Below are 19,270 nucleotides of genomic sequence, written 5' to 3'. Positions count from 1 at the left end.
CTGACTATAAATAATATCTTGAATACAAATACAAAAGAAATGTGATGGTATAAGTTATAAGGAGTTTTTATACTACAAGTACAATTTTGAACGTGTTTATTCGTTATTACACACAATTCTTCTCTCTTTATGGTTAAATCTACTCACCCAGGGAATTGAGACCATAATGGGCTTGGTAGACAGTACTTGCGGTACTTATAGGTAAAGCTGGACTCAGGCCGGAACTTTGGTTTAGTTGACCCAGTGATTGACCGAATCCTCCCATTGAACCTTGGCCCAACTGACCCAAACCTGAAAATTAAAGAAACATAAGGATAAATCTGAGGTAGATTGTAAGCTTGCGATGCTCGATTTTTATGACTTGATAATAACTTCTTTTTCAATGAGATATTCTCCAAAAGCAAAGTTTCACAAAGCAACAGCTTGAAAACTACAGACATTCAAATGTTTGATTCATGACTTTCAGGCATCCAGTGCTCGTTGATATATTTTCAGAATGAACTGATTTAGGTTATCTAAAACGAGCTTCCACGATCCAAAGCGCGTTTTACCAACCAAATTGGCATCATCAGAAGATCCACTATACTGTAATACAATAACTTGAATTGATCAGGATTGAGCAATATAGAATAACTTCCATATGAAGTTCACAGTGAAAATGTAGCTGTTGATAATATATTCATGATAATAGGAAAATAATAATAATAATTATAATAATTATAATATTAATAATCATCATATAAGTATGGCCCATATATGAAGTCACAGTAGTTGGAATGGCTTAGCACCAAACTATCACAGAGCATTCTTTTTAGAGGTTGGCTCAAAATGAAACAATAACAGTAGGTATGATAGTTTTAATGACATATAAGCTTTTTTCATTAAATTTTTAACATGACTAGTGAATCTAAGATCAGTGTCAAGCATCACCCCTAAATTTTCAGCTGTAATGACAGGAGTCTAGATAGTATGACCTAGTTCTGAATGGAAATTGTTTTCTGCAAATTTACGATTCTTCTGCGATCCAAAATGCATCATCATTGTTTTATTAGGATTAACTTTCAAATCATTTTCACTTGATGGCTCATTGATCAAATCAAGATCAGTGTTGAAGAGATTTTGTGCCTCAGCATACTCATCGATTTTAAAGTGCATGTATAATCGTATGCCATCAGCATACGCCTGTATTTTACATTTCTTGATGGACGAGATGATTTCTGTAGTATAAATGATGAACAATAAAGGTCCCAAAATGGAACCCTGTGGTACTCCCGATAGAATATCAAGAGGTAAGGAGTGATGACCATCAACAACAACTATATGAGATCGATCAAGTAAATAAAACCAGATGAGAAATAAGGCAGCACTATCAAAACCATAATATTTGAGTTTCATGCAAATCAGCTTATGATTGATGGTATCGAATGCTTTCGGAAAATCTATTACTACCAGAGTGCTAATCATTTCCTCATCAAATTCTTCACCAATGTCTTGTGTAACAGTAGCAAGAGCTGTAGCAGTACTAAAACCCTGCTTTAACCACATTGCGATGGTATAAACAGGAACAAAATTTTAAAAGGCTCTCAGGTTGCCAAATGTACTTGAGCTTTAGAAATTTCAATTAGATGCTGGCCACTGAATGCGTGTTAGAAGACGATAAGAGCGTTTAGTTACGATAATAATATTGATAGTATAGTGTGTGAGAAAAATCTGTGTAGCGAAAATAAGGACAAATAAGGAAAGTTATTGCGAAAATTATTACTTAATGAAACAAGAGGCGAATAGTGGCCTCTCTCTGGAATTAAAGATATTGTAACAGTGTGAAGCAGATGCAATGAATGTAACCTGAAAAATATTTAAAAAAAATAGGGAACTTGAAGAAATCGAATTAAATTTTTTTAAGATTTAAATTTTTGAGAAAAAAAGGTTTTGGTAGATTTTTCTGAATTTTTATTCGAGAATAAAATCAATACTGAATCAAGTGACAACCACAGTGAAAATCATAACGAAAATCACAAGAGATGGTTGCAAAAAATGTAAATTCCTAATCTTTCTGAAAAAAATATATTATCATGAAAAGAAGAAGAGAACAGAATTGCCTCCTAATCATCCCGATTCAAACCCTACCGAGTTAGTATCGCTTTAAAAAGCAATATGTTGGTGTTGAAAAGATGAACTTGAATTTTAAGTTTGTTGAAGGCTTGTGTGACATTTTTTCATGCATTCGAATATAATTTGTCTCCATAGAAGACACTTTCATAATAACAACTTTTGATCTTCCTCTTGAAGATGATCATTTGGTGATCGAAACACGTGTCGAGGTGTTGAAATAATGTTTTGGTGTTGGGAAAAAACTCCGGTAATATTCACATATTTATTTGTGATATACTAAAACAAAGACTGATCCTATTATCACAACTTCTCTACTATTTACAGTTCAGTTCCTGATGACGCCAACTCGTTTGGTGAAACGCTGTTCGAGGAGAAAGTTGCTGTTCTGATGTGTGGGGGTATACCTTTCAGTAATGTATTACTCACGTTAAAATGCAGTAATTTTTTGAATACTGACCTGTCGCCATTCCAGCAACCCCCCAGCGAGGTTCAGATGTGCTGAACATACTCGATCCACAAAGACCATCCCCCATCGCACCGAAGGGAGGAAGTCCATGAGAAGGTAGAAGAGCACCAGGTGTACGGAACACATTTGTCGTCTTCTTCCTTTTCTTCCACTTGGCCCTACGATTCTGGAACCAGACCTGGAAAAAAGAAAACTAATATAACGACTTACTTGACATCACAACATGAAGTGTGGAAAACTCGTAAAGGAGTCCCTTTTGGTGTATTAATCAAGCATTTTGAAACAGGAGTAAAACTTTTTTTCTGAATGCTTCCTCAGCTAATTTGGTCTGAATTGCAATAACAATAATAAGCCTTTTATTTCAGCAGGTACAGGTATGTAGATACAAATTGGAGAAAAAACTCTGTATGCTCATGTATTGTGACTTGCTACAAATGTTTTCAACATAAAGTTAGGTTAAGTCCAAGGTCCACCGCAACCCAGCTTCTTAACGAAGCTGATTAATTTGTACGGTGGGTGATCTTTTAGGTCAGATGATGAAAGTACAGTTTTACCGAACTCTAAAACCTGATTCGGTCCCCAGCGGGGCAAGGACAAAGTATGTGCTCTGCTGTTTCATCATTAACAGAGGTAACACACACTGTCTTCCGACAGTCCGAGTCTCTGAATATGATGATTCAAATGACAGTGACCTGTAAGGAAGCCTGTTAGACATCGTAGTTCATCCCTAGTATAGTCCAAAAACTGTTTGGCATCAGGCTTCAAAGGGTAAATAAACGCCTTGGAGTGAGCCAATGCTGGAAGTCAATAAATCTTCTTGCCATCCAGGCGTTCAATGTTTGTTTGGCATAGCCTGAATCGATGCCAATGACAGGTTCTAGTCCGATGAATTCTGGCCAGTATGGCCAGGAATCCAGACCGGAGACTTGTGTATGACGTTGAATTCTTCCAATCTCTCCTCACACAATTCAACAGCGTAAATTTCCGCTTGGAATACAGTTGCATAAGTTCCTAGGCAGGTTGATATCTCTGTCCTGGGTCTGCGATTGAAAACACCTGCACCAGAACCGGAAGGTGTTATCGATCCATCTGTGAACCAACAACTATCTGCTCTTAATATGTCCTTCTCCCGGAGAATCCAGTCGTCTCTACTAGGTAATAGTACTTTATAAGGCAGTTCGTAGTTGACAGTTGTAGGCATAAAGTCATAGGTCATTTCCAGAATGCTGTGACTTCCAGTGTCAACCAACAGATTGTTGGACTCTGCATTGCATTGATTCGGGCAATTGGCAATATGCACAAGTCTATATGCAGTCTATCTAGCCTCACTCTTCAAAAAAATGTGGAGGGGAGGTAGATCTAGAACGATCTCCATGGCCGCTGATGGTGTGGTACTGATGGCCAGACAAGCCTGTCTTTGTAAGCCGGAGAGCTTCGCTTGGGCCGTTTTCTGTAAAGCCTTCGGCCACCAAGCAATTGCACTATAAGAAATCATTGGTGTGACACTCATCACATAATTCCAATCCTTCGACACGTCTATAGGTACAGCCTGGCTTTGTGTAAAACTTTTTCCAAGTGAGCGTTCCAGGTGAGTTTTTTTTTTTTATCTAGGACAATGCCAAGATATTTCACCTCCGTTCCAAATGGAATGACCTCACCATTGAGTTAAGGTAGTCGAATGAAGTATCGATCTATCTATCTATCTATCTTTTTTTTGTATCGGAGGACAGGAAAACTTCATAGACGCTATACCGGATTCTTACCGACTAAAACCCCTCCCCCTATTCTCGTTGCCAAGTACCGGGAACCGCTCTCGCATCACTTCAGTACTTGACCAGTGATATATCCAAAGATTTGACAAACAGACAAAAACATATATATATTAAAACTAGATCCTTCAATTTCTACTCTCCTTCTCCTTTGTTCTCGATAATTTTCCTCACTACTTTGTATGCAAAGTCCCATGAGGTCTCCTTTGGGATCTTCCATCATATGTTCGAAGTTAAATATTTTTCCCGTTTCTCGGTGGTATTCCGTACGCATTTCAGTCCATCTTAAGCATGCAAAAAGCGTGTGCTCCGCATCATCATCTACCTGACATTGTTTGCAGGATGCAGACTCCGATCTTCCTCTGTCGAACAGATAATAACCGAAGCAGCCGTGTCCAATGTGCTTGAGTGAGGTAGTAGTCTACTTCTCCAAAGGGACGGTTAACCCAGCTCTCTATGTTTGGAATGAGTCGGTACGTCCATCTCCCATATATACCACTGTCCCATTTCAGTTGCCACCTACGCATAAGGTTTTCCCTGGATGCATTTCTTCACAGACCTCTGTAGCGTTCCATTCTCTCCAGAACTTGAGTTTCTATCGGTGAAACCCCCGCTATAACGCATGCTGCCTCAGCGGATATCGTTCTATATGAACTGCACGTTCGAACGTTCATTTTTCTCTACACCTCTGTTAATTTTTGGACTAGTTTCTTGTTTTGCATTGCGGTGTACCAGGATGGTGCACCCAGCGCTAGCAAACCAGAGGTACTTTACCGCCTTGCTCAGTCCAATCTGTGTTCCTCCGATATCAAAATCGATTACCCCTATTTTTCTACGCTTTGTCAGGAGCACGGCTTCGGTTTTCTCTGGGGCTAGTTTAACGCGCCTATTTTCATCCACTTCGATACTCGTAGTATTGCTCTATTTGCTACATTCATTAGGAGATTCTCGTTTCCGGCTGCCACTACTACTGCAACGTCGTCTGCAAATCCTACCAAATTAGTTCCATCGGGTAATTCAACTGAAAAAAGCTCATCATACAGGATGTTCCACAACGTAGGTCCTGGACTGATCCCTGTGAGACAACGCTATTTACACTGATAGTTTTTGTGTCATCAATGACTTCCAGTAAGATTTCTCTCTCTGATAGATATGAGGCTATCATATAAATTAGGTTTTCCTCCACGCCTCTGGTTGTAAGGGCCTCCAATATGAATTGCCATGTTGCACGGTTGAAAGCATTTTTCACATCCAGCGTTATGGCTACTCACAGATTTCGTTGAATTCTTGCTTCATTGGCAATATTAACTACAGTGTTTACGGCGTCTACTGTTTGGCTCCCTTTTCTGAACCCGAACTGTTGTTTAGCTAAACCCCCTGTTCGTACAATTTCCTCATTAAGACGTTCAAGTATTAAGTGTTTGAAGAGGGTTCCTTCAGAATCCAAGAGACAGATAGGTCTAAATGATGACGGGTTGTCTATAGGTTTGTTTCTTTTCCTCAAGAGTACTAGTTTTGCATTTTTCCATCCGGCAGGAAAGATTCCTTGATATATTAATTTGTTATAGACAGCTACAGCATAGGCTAGTTTGTTTAAGGCTACAGATTTGAATATTTCTTGGGGTATGTAAACCGGTCCCGGAGCTTCATTATTTTTCAACTTTGTCGATACTCTTTGAATTTCTTCAATGGTGAAATTTGGGAAACTCCCATTCCTATCACAGCTAAACTGAACCTTCACATGTACAGGAAAAATGTGTTTTGTTACGTCTTCCATATCACTCAAAGTAAGGTTTGGTTTTGGTTGAAATCCAAGTATACTCTTCGTGACTATTTTACAGCCGTCGCTCCAGATATCTATCTATCTATCTATTTATCTATCTCTCTATCTATCTTTTTTTTTTTGTGATGAAAGAGAAATTTACATAGACGTTGTGTTCAAGATTCTCACCGACTAAAACCCCTTCGCCTATTATTTGATGCCCAGTAACGGAAACCGCTATCTTATCTTAGGCAGCTCAGTTTAGGCAACAGTTTAGGCATGCACATTAGGTGTACAAATGATCATGTGAGTCCTGTCCGATGTTTTATATAGGTCAAACTGGAAGAACGTTCAAAACCTGCATAAAGGAACACAAAAATAGTTACCAGAATGGAAAAATGAGTTCCACATATGCCACTCATTTAATCATAGAGGAACATGAGTTCAACCATGAATTTGAGCCACTCCATTTTCAGAAGGAAGGTTTGAAACATAACCTCTCAATAACTTATGAACGATCAAACTGAACTGAATAATTCGCCACTATTGAATCTGTTTATTTCCAGGTAAGAATGGTCAAGTATATTTACAGTACTTTCGAAAAATGTATTCATATAGTAAATGAATCATATCTGACTTTTTCTGGTAGATTCATCCATTAGAAAGTAGGCACACAAGTAGGTAATATGTTAGAGCAGGGGTCTCCTAACTTTGAAGCCTTCGGGCCATTATAATTTTTTCAGTTTGTTCCAAGGGCCAATTTCTGCCCTTAACTATATTTCTAGACTAGGATAGTCGCAAAGTGCGTGACCTGAGCATACTCACGCTTTTTTTGCATTTCAATTATTATTGTGTGTTGTGACACTTAACGTCATCATTTCTGTCGTTAAGTTTTATCTTGCAAGTAAATAAAACCGAGTAATTATCATTCTGTGTTTTCTTCTTCAACTTATCACATCAATAGTAACAACAACTAGGTAATCATTGGCTGTCGCGGGCCAGATTGATGACAGTAAATCATTGGCTGTCGCGGGCCGGATTGATGACACTGGCGGGCCGGATTTGGCCCGCGGGCCGTAGTTTGGAGACCCCTGTGTTAGAGCATTAATTCAGAAGTAACTTTTAGTTTACGCTTGAGAAAGCTATTGAATAGCGAAACACGTGTCGCGGTTTTTGTAAAACATTTTATAGTGAAAATCATACAATGAACTGTATTAATTAGTTGTACCTTTATAAGAGTTTTCTGACCCATTTTTCCGAATTATATCACTAATCATTTGAGAAAGTTTTTGGCTTTCTACTACTCCATCTGATACACATCCATGTATAGAGTTACTTATTTTCAAATTGATTACTTCCTTCCTTTCTTTGGAAGATTCTCTCATCCCTTTTTTTGTATCAGATGGAGTAGTAGAAAGTCAAAAACTTTCTTTCCCAAAAAATTAATCACTCCTAAAAATATAACCCCTTCAATTCAAATCACTTATCACTTGTTAGATCACATTGGGGATGACTTACGTTGCCTAAGAGGCCTACTAATAGAACACCGTCTTTTGATTCATCATATGGAGATACTTTTATGGTCGTAAAACAGCGCGTAAACAGCAGAGTTTCACTATTGCCATAATACCTGAGAGATCATCCATCATGTAAGCTAATCCGCTTTGTCCAGAAGCTGGACCTGTTTGATCAAGTTAGAAATGTCGTGAACAACAATGAATCCTCGTATGTTGCAGTGGAATGGTGATCCACTTACCTAACCCTCACACCCGTATAAAGTTCTCCACTTTTTTCACATCTTGGAAGGTGAAGATATCCAAAAAGGCCCCACTTCATAATTGAATAAAATTACATTCTTGGTGCACTCCCTTGCCACTTATTGATATGGATCGATATCGGAAAGATATTTAATAAATGGAAAGAGATAATAGGGAAGTCAGCAAAAGTGTTCCGTGAGTGACACCCCATTACTTTTGCAACTAGGGCGGTAAATCTCTGCGGACAGTGGATCGGTGGCATGCCAGATGCGGAATCTGAACCAAAGGGCGCTAATGGTGTTGGATTATTAACGTCCATACGTCTCCCCGCAATGGATAACCGCTGTCATGTGGCTCTAGGGAGTTCCGTCGCTTCCCTGGAGGTGGGGCTCGGAAAGTGTTGAAATTTCGAGAATCTCCGTTATTGTGTGCGTTTTTTTATTGTATGACTTCTTATTGCATGACTTCTAATTGCATGACTTCTTATGTTACGCCAATGTTGATAATTTTTGAACGGGAAAAATTACTGACACTGAAAATAGTGATGTAGAGAGGAAACAGTGTGCTCATTACCGAAAAAATAAATTATTTCACTCCAATATTGACTACAACTCGCTAATACGTTAAGCATAAGGATTGGTAAAAAAACTTTACTCTAACAGACATTTTCTCAGTCGAAACTTGAAAGTCATCTTAGGCGATACTTTAATTTTATCTATATTCAACTACCATGGCCCTTATCTCGATCAAATCACGTCATCAAGGATACAGAAAGTTCAGAATGCATGTACAATAATGATTTTTGGTTTAAAATTCAGAGATCTTGTGTCTCCTTTCATATATCAGCTTGGGTGACTGAAAATGTTCAACAGAAGAAAATTGCACTTTGGTATCTTCATTGATTACCTTAAAATAAAACAACAACCTCAATACCTTCTGAAGAAGTGGATATACAGACGCGATACACATGATAGAAGTCACAGAAAACGGAATAAAATATTATATCCCACAGCATAAATCCAACAGTTTAAAGGATTATTGTCTTATCAGGCTATAATGACATCGAAGAAAATGTGAAACAGCTGTCTTTATTATCTTTCAAATATAGATTTGAAAAATTTGACCGATTGAACAATGTGTCATGACATGATAAAATGTGACATCTATGAATTCCATGTAACCGGTATTGGCAAGTGTTTCTTCTAGCATAAGCCATCTTTGGTTCACTAGTAACGTGAAGATAGGTAAAGAGAGAAGATGAAGGAGGAATTTTTAAGAAAAGGAGAAGTCTCTCGTAGAGTTGAGAAGGTAGAGCTCGATATCTAAGAGTTTTAGTTTTTTTTGGATGTGAAAGTGATGATGCTGATTCGGAAAAATCTGAATACCTATTTCAAGGTGATCACTGTGAATTTAAACCCAAGCTATCTATTTTACATTCGTTGATGAATTGAGGTTTCCTCGGATGCAAGAATTAAAGTCCTGAGACTTTCTGTTGAGAAAAGATGTCCCTCCTTCCAGGTGTGAAAAATCCCTGAAATTAGTGTGAGGGGTTACTGGCGATTTTGACGAGAAGTCCTGGGATTTCTATCCGATCCAAATTTTTGCTTCATCGTTCGGGAAGCTCTACTCTGCCGCTGAATTTAGACTCGAGCAAGGACCTGTTTCTTGGTTGAACAAATCTCCGGTTCATAGATCGAGATATAACCAATCTTTCCTCATTATCTATATCTTCGTATGGTATGGTATGATAGTATGGTATGATGGTGAAACCATCATACTTACATACTTACTTATATATTTGTAAATATAAGTATTAATTTTGGTGAATATATGATTTTCTTGCTCTAAAACTCTAAGATATCGAGTTCTACCTTCTCAACTATACGAGAGACTTCTCCCTTTCTTTAAAATTTCTCCTTCATCTTCTCTCTTTACCTATCTTCACGTTACTAGTGAATCAAAGATGGCTTATGCTAGGAGGAACACTTGCCAATACCGGTTACATGGAATTCATAAATGTCACATTTTATCGTGTCAAGAAATGAAGTTCTTCAGAGTATTTCCCGTTTCAGTTCATTTTCAGCAGTTTCCTGGAAATCATTTTAGAATTAATTTTTTTTATTTGTATTCATCTATGTATGCTTGGTTGAGCGGAAGAATTGCTTTGTGTGCTAGACTCCGCCAAGTAAAATGAGGCCAATCATTATTATTATTATAAAGTTGTAGGAGATACAAAGATCTACCACTTTTATGAAAACAATATTGTTGCAAAACCTGGAAATCTTCAAGAAGAATTAGGAAAACATTATTTTTATCTTTGTTGTTATCTACTACCAAAATAATTCATTCTCCTTGATATTTGATGGCAACTCATCTTTTCACGTTTTTATCCAGCAAAAATGTTTTCAAGTTGAAATTATCAGTATAACATTGTATTTCGATTAAATTCAAAGGGGTATATTTTTAGGAGACTTTAGTTTTTGGGAAAGAAAGGTTTCATCTTTCTACTTCTCCATCTTCATATAAAAAATATGGGAAACTTCCAAAGAAACAAAGAAAGTCAATAAATTCGAAATCAATTCTTTATAAAGATGTGTAGATCATTCATAGAAATTATACCAAAATAATACATCTTTTGTAGCCGGAAAATGTGGGGATGAATAAAATAGGAAAAATTCCCAGCTCGATTGCAAAATGACTTGGAAAAGACATATACAGTGTGATCCATTTTTAATGGAAACCCCCCCTAAAATTTGAAGTTGTAAAACGATTTTAATAATTTTTTTTTGAAATGTCGAGTACTAAAAGGTCTACCTTGGGACAAAATTTGAAATGTTTATTAAAGTTTCAGGGCATACCACGATATTTTTTCTTAGTCGAAAATCGGGATTTTTTATTAGCGATTTTTTCATTGAAAAAATCACTACGCCACTGGATTCAGAGTGTCTCTAAATAGGTGTGACCAAAATTTCATGAAAAAATATTCATTATTAACAATTCGAAAACTCACACAGCTAACAGTTATAAAAAACACCCTATATCAACAGATATAGCCATGAGAATATTTTTTAATGATTTCAACAATAAAGTGCCGCCAGATGAAAAAAAAAACAAATAGCGTACATATTTTTAATGGAAATAACGGAATTACATTCAAGTTTTCACGCAAATTAACTAAAACTAAGACCTAATATTTCAATTTAAATCTTAGTTGACATGGAAATGATATTACAGTTTGACACTTGTGAAATATTTAAGTGTACTATTGTCAACAATATTCACCTTACAGTTCTTCGAATTATTTTGTGTCATGGCTGCAAGATTGAGCGTAAGAGAGAAAATTGAAATTGTACGCCTTTCGGGAGATGATGTTAGAAGTGCTAGAGAGGTTTGTAGAGTATTTAATGAGAGACATCCAGATCGTCCTCGTATTAGCTGCGGTACGGTAAATAAAATAAATAAAATATTCAATGAAACTGGTGCAGCATAAAAAATGATGTTGAAAAGTAATACTGTACAAAGACGAAACATGAATGACAGGAATGATCAAATCATTTTAAATTATTTCGGAAATGATCCTAATGCCAGTATAAGGAATGCCACTTTAGATTTGAATATTCCACGAGAAACTATTCGGAGATGTCTCAAGGCGAAGAATATGAAACCTTTCAAGCTAAAATTTTTACACATACTTCAAGAAGGCGACGAAGCAAGACGCCTGGAATATTGTTTATGGGCCCAAGGGGAATATTTAAACAATAGAAATTTCCTAAAAATTGTTTTATATACCGACGAAGCCACTTTCACTACAAATGGAGTAGTGTCATCACAGAATTGTCGCTATTGGGCAGCGGATAATCCTAACTGGGTAATAAACTGTAAAAGCCAGTATTCCCAAAAATCAACGTCTGGTGTGGGATATTGAAAGAACGAATTATTGGTCCTTTCTTTTTTGAGGAAAACATTAATGCGCAGAGGTTTCTAGAATTATTAAACACAGAGTTTTGGGATGCTATTCACGAGCTTCCAATCAATGAACGATCAAATTTAATTGTCCAGTTAGATGGGTGATCAGTTCATTATGCCAGAGCTGTGAGGCAATGGCTCAACGAACATTTTCCAAACCGATGGATAGGCCGTGGTAGTCCGTTTATAGAGTGGCCACTCAGATCTCCAGACCTCACAGTTTTGGACTTTTTTCTCAGGGGACTTCTCACACAAAAGGTTTACAAAAATCGCTCAAGAGATAGAAATGAACTTTTTGCAAGAATTCGACAGGTATGTGCAGATATTAGCCCTCAAGAACTAAGGAACGTAATCAGAAACATTCGTAAGCGCTACGACACATGTATCCAAATACGTGGTAGATTAGTAGAATATGAGTTAGAATTAATTGTTGCACTGAATCGAAACATTTCAATAATTAGTTAGTAGTTACGTTTATTAAAATTTTTTGCTTCATTGTTAGTTGAATTGTGTGAATGTAATTCCGTTATTTTCATTAAAAATATTTACGCTATTTGTTTTTTTTTTCATATGGCGGCACTTTATTGTTGAAATCATTTCAAAATTATATATTGTGACTGTTAGCTGTGTGAGTTTTCGAATTTTGGAGTTGTCATAACTTTGTCAATAATGAATATTTTCTCATGAAATTTTGGTCACACCTATTTAGAGGCACTCTGAATCCAGTGGCGTAGTGATTTTTTCAATAAAAAAATCGTTAATAAAAAATCCCGATTTTCGACTAAGAAAAAATATCATAGTATGCCCTGAAACTTTAATAAACATTTCAAATTTTGTCCCAAGGTAGACAGACCTTTTAGTACTTGACATTTTTGAAAAATTATTAAAATCGATTTACAACTTCAAATTTTAGGGGGGTGTTTCCATTAAACATGGGTCACACTTTATAAGAGCTACCCAGGTCAATGTTTGAGGAGAAGATCTGTAACTGTTTTGGCCAATGCAGGGGGCAACATTACATCTATAAAACCTCACGGTGGCTAGAAATCTGCTTCCGAAGCAGCAGCATATATAGAAGAATAACAAAAATTGAGATTTCTATCTTCCAAACAAATTGAAATATCTGATAAAATTGTGGAATCAACTCTTCAAGAAATATCTAACAAGTTTCTGTTGGGAATTCATGTTAGAAGTAATTGTTGAAACTTCACTATAAATTATTATTCCAATAAATGAAATTGTTTTATGATGAATAGTTAATTGACACTGTTAAAAATCAAAACTAAGATTCAGTGTTTATTTTTTGAATTATTTTGCATCAATAGAGATGCAGACCTCATTTGGAACTGAAAATCAAATATCTTGGCGTTGTCCTTGATAAAAACTCACCTGGAACGCTCATATGGAAAAAGTTTTACACAAATCCAGACTATTTCTATGGACATGTCGAAGGATTTGTTATGAAACTTGGGATTTAGGTCTCAGACAATTCCATTGGATATATGTGTGTGGCCGGAGGCTTTGCAGAAAACGGCTGTGTCTTGGCGAGACAAGCTTGTCTGTCTATCTGTGTACCTCTTAACAGTAATTATTAAAATTCACCAATAAGAATTCAACCCATTCGGGCCATGACCAGCAGAATTCTTAAAAATCCAAATTTCTCTAGTGGCTATCTATTCAAATTATTCTGAAAAAATAGCTTATTCCAAAAAGTATCAAGTTTTCAAGGTTCGTTTTTCTTCTCATCATAAATTTTCAACCCAACTAAAATGCTCAATTACTTTTTTCAGTCTGCAGAATCCAACAGAAACATGCACATAAAAAAAAGTTTGAAATTCCCAATGACCTTTCAACAAAAATTTGTACCCCAAGCAATTGGAAAGTTAATAAATTCACCACCCCAAAATATATCTTTCGGAAAGTTCGGAGCCTTCCTGACACCCACCGACTTTTCCTAAAACAGTTTTCCTATCAGAAAATGTCCTTTGGTGATTGCCGATAAATCGCTTTGAATTCATTACTCGTTTCGACGAAGAATCTTCACGTTTGAAGCCTTCAATCGACGAATTTTTTCATCGGCGGGTATGCGCCTACTATTCGTCAGGCAGGATTGCCCTCCTCGAACTCCGCTCTGCAGGAGGGAGGACGAATCCTGGGAGAATCAAACGCCGGAAAGCGGGGTTGCTAGGACGAACAGGCATCCTGAAGGAATACGGGCGAGGCCGTTCAATAATGCTACTTTTAGAGCCGGTCTCTTCCATTATTCAATTACGGAATTCCATTTTTATATTGGACGAAAGTCATTCTTTGTAGAGGTGAACAGTTTTTGTCGGCCTTCTATGGGTATTTTCACCTTTCAAAGTCTTAAATAATATGAAAATTGTTCGAATTGAAAGGGGTACTGAAATGAAATAATAGTGAAATAAAATACAAGTAAAAATAGAACGATTGAACAAAAAATAAAGTAATAAAAATGGAAATGAAGATAAAGAGTTGAGAGACTCCAAGCCACGTTAGTTCACGACGTTTCGATTGTTTAGAAAGTTGTACCAGATTTTGAAAAAACAACAGGTCTATTTTTCGAACAAGGAAAGATCATCGCTAACACCGCACCACTGTGAGCCCCCTCACTTGTATGGATTACCCAACAGAGAAAGCTATCCGAAGACGGGAACCTGAAAGAGAGAACGAATCAATCTACCTATAGAAGTAATTTTGGAATTACTAGGATGCTGTGTACGAAATTGATATTTTCAACTGAAGGACGAATTCTTTACACAAGATGAGGGACTGCCAATGGGATCGCCACTTTCACCAGTCATAGCCAACATATATATGGAGTGGTTTGAAACTCTGGCCATTGAAGAAGCCCATAAGAAACCCCGAGTCTGGTTGCGATATATTGACGACACCTTCATGATATGGAACCATGGGAATACTGAACCAGACGCCTTCCTGAAACACATCAACAGTGTGAGACCTTCCATCACTTTTACAATGGAGAATGAAATCCACAACGAATTGCCATTCTTAGACGTTTTGGTGATGAGGACCGACATAAAATTGCAGAGGCTCGGATAACTTTCACTCGTAAATTTGACAAACTTACAAATGATGTAGACATAAATATGTCTGACATAACAGCGTCTACAAATAAAAAATTTGATGCTATGTCAAACATAACAGCGACTACAATGAAAAAGTATGATGTACTAGAAGAGAGAGTTGAAGTTTTGGAGAAAAGCCATAAAGTCAGGCCATCAGGTGGACTGGGATATCCAGGACTGGACATTGATCCAAATGTTAGAATAATAGAACCAAAACCAAAACCAACAGATGACGTATTAATTGAACCAACATGGTGAATAGTGAAGTGGAATAGCCTGCCTGGGCAGGGCCTGATTAAGTTAGGTTAGGTAAAAAAAATGTGTATTTGAAAAATTAATAATGAAACTTGTCAACAACTATTATTATATATATATATATATATATATATATATATATATATATATATATATATATATATATATATATATTTCAATGTCCTAGAAGTGGCATTAGTGATCTACTCGAATTCTGACTTGAAATTTGAAAAAAAAAAATTTAACTTTGACAAAAAAAATTTGCAAATTTGAAAAAAAATTTTTGAAATTTGAAAATAAATTTTAAAATTGAAAAAAAAATTATTTTCATCTGTATACCGAAAACCCAGTCACACCATCAACCAGCAGCCACCATCAATAGACTAATAGAGGAATCATCAAGACTCTATTACACCGTGCTTTTGGGCTCTGTAATACGATGGAAGGTCTCGAGAAGGAACTAGACACCATCAGAAATGATCTTCAACGGAATGGCTACTCCAAAGACTTTGACTAAAAGACGCAAGGAAGAGAAGCCGTCCCAACCAGTGCTTGCACTTCCCTACATCAGAGGATTATCGGATAGGATAAGAAGAATTGGTTCCAAGTACAACCTGCTGCAGATCTGGTAACACTATCCCGAAAACCAGGCCACCAAACGCGGACTGCGATTCCAAGAATTGCATTTACTGGATACCCTGTGAGTGCGGAAAATCCAATATTGGTGAAACTAAAAGGCCATTGAATGTTCGTATTGTCGACCACAAGAAATACACACAGCGAGGGGAAACCTCCAAATCAGGAATAGCAGACCATGTCTGGACCCATCAACACAGCATCGAGTGGTCCCAAGCTAAGATCATACACCCAGAGAGGAACATTGGTTTAGGAGAAAATTCAAGGAAGCCGCATACATGCTGTCCAACAATGTATTCAGCCAAGCTAGCGTTGAGATACGCAACATATGGAAACCCATTATCAAGCGAAAAATGGCCAACTTCCGTTAAACGGTCATCTCCCACTGAACCAGTGAAGCAGAAAAAATAGAAAGCGGAGATAAGTGAAAGTACTCGAACGACCCATAAATAGTCATCTCTTGGAGGAATCAGTCCAGTCATCACCCGAAGACGATTGTAGATACTAACAATCGAAACGTCGTGAATTAACGTGGCTTGAAATCTCTAAACTTTTTATTTTTATTTTAATTTCTTTATTTTTTGTTCAAGCTTTCTATTTTTACTTGTATTTTATTTCACTATTATTTCATGTCAGGTTGTTTTTGCTTAATATAACTGTTATTTTTCAACTATTCATTTTTAATTCTACTCTTCTTTCAGTTGTTTCAGGGATTTCAAATCATTTTATATAGTAGACAATGGAAATCCGAACTAGTGAAATTCAATTACTTTGATGTTTGTTTGAAGGTGATTGACAATGTTTCATGATGAATTTCACTGGTTCGGACTTCCATTGTCTAATATATAAAATGATTTGAAATCCCTGAAACAACTAAAAAAAAGAGTAGAAATAAAAATGAATAGCTGAAAAGTAACAATTATATTCTTTGCTTAATATAAGTGTTATTTTTCAGATATTCATTTTTAATTCTTTTTTTTTTTAGTTGTTTGAGGGATTTCAAATCATTTTATATATTAGTATTATATATAGTATCATTTTATATATAGTATATTTTATACTAGTCCGAACTAGTGAAATTCAATTACTCTGATATAGAAATTGAAAGAAATAAGTTTATCTATAGATCAACTACATGGTGTCGAACATGTCAATTTATACCTAATATAATGATCATCCAACTGTGTATGCAGACTAAAATACTAAGAATAATAATAAATATGTGAACAAACAAACATGTAAATATTCATTATATAAACATGAACATACATATAGGTCCCAAATTGGTAATTACCGTGATTAAGATAGAAATATATATATATATATATATATATATATATATATATATATATATATATATATATATATATATATATATATATATATATATAGACATATTTGAATATTAACACTTGTTCACAAATAGGATTTGAAGCTTTATTAACTTCTAATTATTATATGCGAGCGCTTTCGATAGCAGCCAGTGCTGTCATCTTCATGGCTCTGCTCAAACTGATCGTTTTATCTTCTTGTTTGTTCTTTTATACGGTTAGAACGCCTTAGTGCAGGTATTTGTCCTCTCCTTTCACCTGGATGTCTCTTTAAATCTGCCTGTACTTGGGTTACATCAAGTAACATCCTTTGTGTTGGTGTTTCTGTAGGATTATTGTTTTTGTGAATGTGTATATTGAATGTTAGGTCTTGTTGTGTATTAATTTGTATTTGTTCCTCGATAAGTGACTCTTGAATTTATGGATGTTTAGGTTTTCCCAGACGTCCAAACGGTTTCCTTTATTGACTTGTTTTATGAGTTTGATGTTTCCTGGTGGGGAAAAAATATGTTTGTTTTGTATGGCGTGTGTTGCGAGGTTTGATTTATATGTTATTGGGTTTATGTATCCTTTTTTGTGCTAGTCGTACCCATGGATCCGTTTATTCTTGGTTTGGCCGATATAGAATTTGTTGCAGCCCGAGCATTATATGCTGTACATTCCGTTTAGGTTTTTGTTTTTTTTCTTTTCCATAGCTGTTTTGTTTTTGTTATTTTCGTGTTCGACATGTAAGCGATATTGATGTTCAAGGATTCCAAAGTGTTTGTTAATTTTTTGGTTTGGTGACTTATGTATGTGAACGTAGTTTGATTTTTGTTCTGCATTTTTTGTTTGATTCTATTTTCTAATTCATCTATTGTCTTTTGGGTGTATGGTATGCATTTCCTATTTGCTATTTGTTATATAATTTTCTTCTCCTTGTTCCGGGCTTCATTGCAAAGTGGTATCCTTAGTATTCTGTATATGAATGCGTTATAGGCAGCCATTTTGTGTGATGGTGGGTGGTTCGAACTTGCGGGTATGGTGGAGCTTGTTTGTGCAGCTTTCCTGTATACTGACATTTGAAATTTTGTTTTGTTGTGGTTATATCCGAAAGTTATGTCCAGGTTGTTCTGATTATTGGAGTCCTTGGTGAAATGATGCTCTTTCTACTCTCGAACCTTTAAATCATACCGGCTTGCCGCGCAGACAATATCACAAAAGTCACAGAAGTGACTTGTGCGTGATACCATAAATATGACAGATGACAATGAACACATTAATAATGATGGCATGTTGGTACATCTCACTGATGAATCAAATAGTACTGAAATATCGATTAATCATCAGTGTTCAATAATTAAATTTGATGAAGGTATGATAATTTGAAACAAGTATTGTTAATGATTTCACCATAATATAATAACAGTTAATAAATGTATAACATTGAATAACCGCATTGAAATCGAGTCCTGTTCATTCTCAAGTATCTCCCAAAGCAAAACAATTGCGAATACTACGGGTAAATCGAAAAAATAAAGTACTTTGTCGACAATCGCTTTTCACCCTTTTTCATTCCGACATTTACCCCGAAAGATCAAATCCGGCTGCAAAAATAAGACTACCTATGCCATGAATTCCGATAGCGGATTTGGAGTTTACGACTTTCGATTACTTTTACGGCACATTTAAAGCCCGATTAGCCTGCTATATCATAAAATATTACGATTGCCTAAGGGGTGCTGACTTTTGGATGCGGAAAAGTCGGGAATGTTTTTTGTCGTTCGTTTCAGGTGCAGGATTGTTGTGACTTTTCTGTCGAATTAATAGGTTGCTCCAAAAGTTTCGTGCGTTTTAATATCATGTGTATTGTATATCTATATAGATATACACACATCGGAAAAGTCTAGGGATATTTTTATAACATACTAAATATCATAAAAATAAATGCATGAGGTCGTTTAATTTCGATTAAATTGGTACACTCGACCACCCTGTAGATTTCTATGGGTTGAACAAAGCCTGCAAAAACGGTAACTGATCTTTTATCAAGTTTTTCACAAACTGTAGGTTTTCGGCTAAAATGAATAATCTGAAAGTGTCGAGTTTGTACATTCTATGCAGTTCTTG

At 36.1% G+C, this 19,270-nt stretch overlaps 1 protein-coding gene across 2 annotated transcripts in view; it reads right to left on the bottom strand.

Annotated features, from left to right (window-relative positions):
• Positions 1-19,270, bottom strand: part of otp (orthopedia) — a 73,600-nt gene that overhangs the window by 17,558 nt on the left and 36,772 nt on the right. For both annotated transcript variants that reach the window (XM_074186018.1, XM_074186019.1), the window contains exons 3-4: positions 2,570-2,756; positions 148-291 (exon numbers count right to left, since the gene is read on the bottom strand). In XM_074186018.1, coding sequence (XP_074042119.1) covers positions 148-291; positions 2,570-2,756 — 331 coding nt within the window. The remainder of the gene's footprint in view (positions 1-147; positions 292-2,569; positions 2,757-19,270) is intronic.

Source organism: Leptinotarsa decemlineata, unplaced genomic scaffold (assembly GCF_025532065.1).
Source record: "Leptinotarsa decemlineata unplaced genomic scaffold, Ldec_3_MD MMD2_tig00078422_RagTag_RagTag, whole genome shotgun sequence".
NCBI classification, from domain to species: Eukaryota; Metazoa; Arthropoda; class Insecta; order Coleoptera; family Chrysomelidae; genus Leptinotarsa; species Leptinotarsa decemlineata.
This window is presented reverse-complemented; position numbering and strand designations above follow the sequence as displayed.